Consider the following 3,116-nt stretch of genomic DNA (forward strand, 5'->3'; position numbering starts at 1 on the left):
CCCTCCTTTCTTCCTCACCCCTCAACTCTCGTTCCCTGCTCTGTGTCCCCCTCCCAGGTGCTGGGCTTCAACGCCCGGCAGCGCAAGGCCTTCCTGAATGCCATCATGCGCTGGGGCATGCCCCCGCAGGACGCCTTCAACTCCCACTGGCTTGTGCGGGACCTTCGTGGGAAGAGTGAGAAGGAGTTTAGGTAAAGGGGCTGAGGTGGTAGCCCAGGGTGTGACTGCTGGCCTCTGGGCGCTAGGCTTTAGCCGGGGGAGCCCGCACAGTGGCAGTGTCTCTGGTCCCTGCTGATCTGAGGGCATTTGGAGAATTCACTGCCGTCTGGTCTTTGGGTGTCTGGAGTCTTCGTGAGGGGCGGAGCTGATTTCTAGAAAGCACCGAGCAGCAGGGCTGCTGTTGACAGCAGCAAGGATGATCTGGGCTGGCCAGGGTGAAGGCTGTTCTGGGTGGTTCTGCCACCAGGGAGGGCCTCTCTGCCCTCCCCAGGGGCCTGGCCAATAGGCCTGGTGGGGAGGCAGGCCATGGTGAGGATTCCAGCCAGGAAGTCCCTCTGGGGGTTCCAGATAGCCCTCTCAGTCGGCTCCCCCATTCTCTGAGCCCCAGTCTCCCCCACCCCAGAGCCTATGTGTCCCTCTTCATGCGTCACCTGTGTGAGCCGGGGGCAGATGGTGCGGAGACCTTCGCGGATGGCGTGCCCCGGGAGGGCCTCTCCAGGCAGCACGTGCTCACGCGCATCGGGGTCATGTCACTAGTTAGGAAGAAGGTGGGTGAGTAAGCCTCTACCGGGCCCTTCCTGGCAGCTACCAGGGCCCTGGTGCTGCCCCGGGGGGTTGGAGGTCAGAGGCCATGAGCATGGCTCAAGCCAAACAATTGCCCAGGGTTTGAGCAAGGACAGAGGGACAGACCCAGAAAGCCTTTCTGGGTGAGGGGCCTGCAGGGGTGGAGGCTGGGATGGCAGGGCAGAGGACACCAGGGATGCCAGTGGTGGGGCTGGTAGGGGATGGGGGCCAGGATTGCATCTGACTTGGCCAGCCTTGGGTGGAGGCATGAAACACCCTAAGCTTATACACCCCCAGTTCCAGTAGCCACCTAAGGCCCTCAGGGCAGAATTACGACCACCACCCTCCTCCTTCCTTCCCTCCCACTGCCCAGGTTCAGGAGTTTGAGCACGTCAATGGGAAGTACAGCACCCCAGACTTGATCCCTGAGGGGCCCGAGGGCAAGAAGCCAGGCGAGGTCATCTCCTCCGACCCCAACACGCCGGTTCCTGCCAGCCCCGCCCACCTCCCACCAGCCCCACTGGGCCTGACAGGTCTGGAGTCTGGGCGAGTGAGGGGAGGGCGCTTAGTCCTGGAGGGCGGCAAGGCCCTAGTAACTCCAAGCCTTCTGTACGCCCCACAAAAGAGGGCCTCCTTTCCCCTGGGAAACTCCTCTTTGCTGGTCTCGCTCTTAAAGTTTTTCTTTCTTTCTTTTTCTTTTATTCATCATTATTATATTTTATTTTATTCTTTTAAAATTTGACCAGAGCAAGACAGAGAGAACGAGAGATAGAGAGAGAGAGCGAAAAAGCAAGCCGCCAGGTCTGGGACTCAAACTGTGGTCAGCCATGTGGGAGTCCAGTACCCCTAATGACCATGCCACCTGATGACCCCCCCAAAATTTTCTTTTTAATAAGAGTGTTGAGATAGAATTCATATACACGCTGTAGAACCACTTGTTTTTTTTTAGCTTTTTACTATAAGTTGTGTATGCTCGATGGAGAGGAAGAGGGAGGGGAAAGTAAGAAAGTACCCCTGAAGGGACTGCCAACTGCAGTCCCTTCTCTCAGGATTTTGGGCACACACATATGCCTGGTGTGTTTTTCAAGCCACCAGGTCCAGGACTCGAACCATACAATAGACCATGTGGGGTCCACCCGCCTTCAACTCTGTGCCAGCTGTTGGACCCCAAAACCCACTATTTTAAAGTGTGTTTATTCCATGGTCTCTAATGTTTTCACAGGGTTGTACAGCCATTATCAGTAAACCCCGTCCCACTGGCAGTTTCTCCCTCTTCCTATAGGCAGCCCATTAATCCTGCCAGCCCTAGGCAACCACTCATCTGCTTTCTGTCTGTGGATTTACCTGTTCTGGACATTTCGTATTAGTGGAATTACACACGAGGTAGTCCTTAATGTCTGGCTTCTTTCACATACTGTTCAGACAGCATACTGTTTCAACGTTCTCCTACACTGTGGTGTGTATCAGCTCTTCAGTCCTCCGTGGGCTGAACAGTGCCATTGTATGGAGTTACCACACTGTGTTCATCCATTCTTCCGTTTATGGGTTTTGGGTTATTTATACTTTTTGGCCATTGCGAACAAGAGTGCTATGAACGTTGGTGTTTTTTAAACTTAGTTTTATTTAATTTTTAAAAAAAATTGCTATAGGTTGCATGCACTCACTGAAGGACAGACAGAGAGAGAGAGAAAGTGAGAAATCTTCCCCCAGGTAGAATGGCCATGCCACAATCCTTTCTCTGTTCTTCTCTTGGGATTTTGGTGACAGGTGAGGCTCTGAGAGGCCCAGTGCCTTCGAGGACATTCTGCTCCTCAGCACAGGTGTGCCCTTTGGCGGTGGCCACACTTGGGCGTGCTTCCAGGCTCTGCCCTGAACTCTGTGTCTGACCTTGGGCAGGTTACTTACCCCCGTGGGTTTCTGTTTTCCTGATCATGAGGTGAGATGTGACAGTGCTCACCTCTTGGGGCTTCTCAGAGCCACATGTTGGCATTTTGCAGTGTCGGGCTGACTTAATGTCTCAGAGGCACACAGCCATTGAGGCGGCCTGAAATCGGAGGCCAGACCTGGTGTCCTGGCTGCCCATCCAGGCCTCTACATCCTTGGTCTCTGCTCCAGTTGGGTAGCCACTTCTGCAAGCAATCCCATCCTGACAGCCCTCACTTTGGCGTCATCAGGCCCAGGGTATCACAAGGATCCCCGAGTCAGAGGCCTGGATTGGGCCCTCTGGCTTATCTGGGATCCTACCCATCTCTCCTGGAGGTTCTTGGCCCAGTGGAGCCTCCTGAAGGCCAAGCTCAACCTCTTCCCCTCCTGAGCCCACCTGTCACCTCTTT

At 54.8% G+C, this 3,116-nt stretch overlaps 1 protein-coding gene across 1 annotated transcript in view; it reads left to right on the forward strand.

Moving 5' to 3' along the window:
- Positions 1–3,116, forward strand: part of CHD5 (chromodomain helicase DNA binding protein 5) — a 74,419-nt gene that overhangs the window by 46,773 nt on the left and 24,530 nt on the right. Inside the window, exons 30-32 of the mRNA XM_006145405.2 lie at positions 58–191; positions 623–767; positions 1,157–1,316. Of these exons, the coding sequence (XP_006145467.1) occupies positions 58–191; positions 623–767; positions 1,157–1,316 (439 nt within the window). The remainder of the gene's footprint in view (positions 1–57; positions 192–622; positions 768–1,156; positions 1,317–3,116) is intronic.

Source organism: Tupaia chinensis, unplaced genomic scaffold, assembly GCF_000334495.1.
Source record: "Tupaia chinensis unplaced genomic scaffold, TupChi_1.0 Scaffold000146_1, whole genome shotgun sequence".
Taxonomy (NCBI): domain Eukaryota; kingdom Metazoa; phylum Chordata; class Mammalia; order Scandentia; family Tupaiidae; genus Tupaia; species Tupaia belangeri.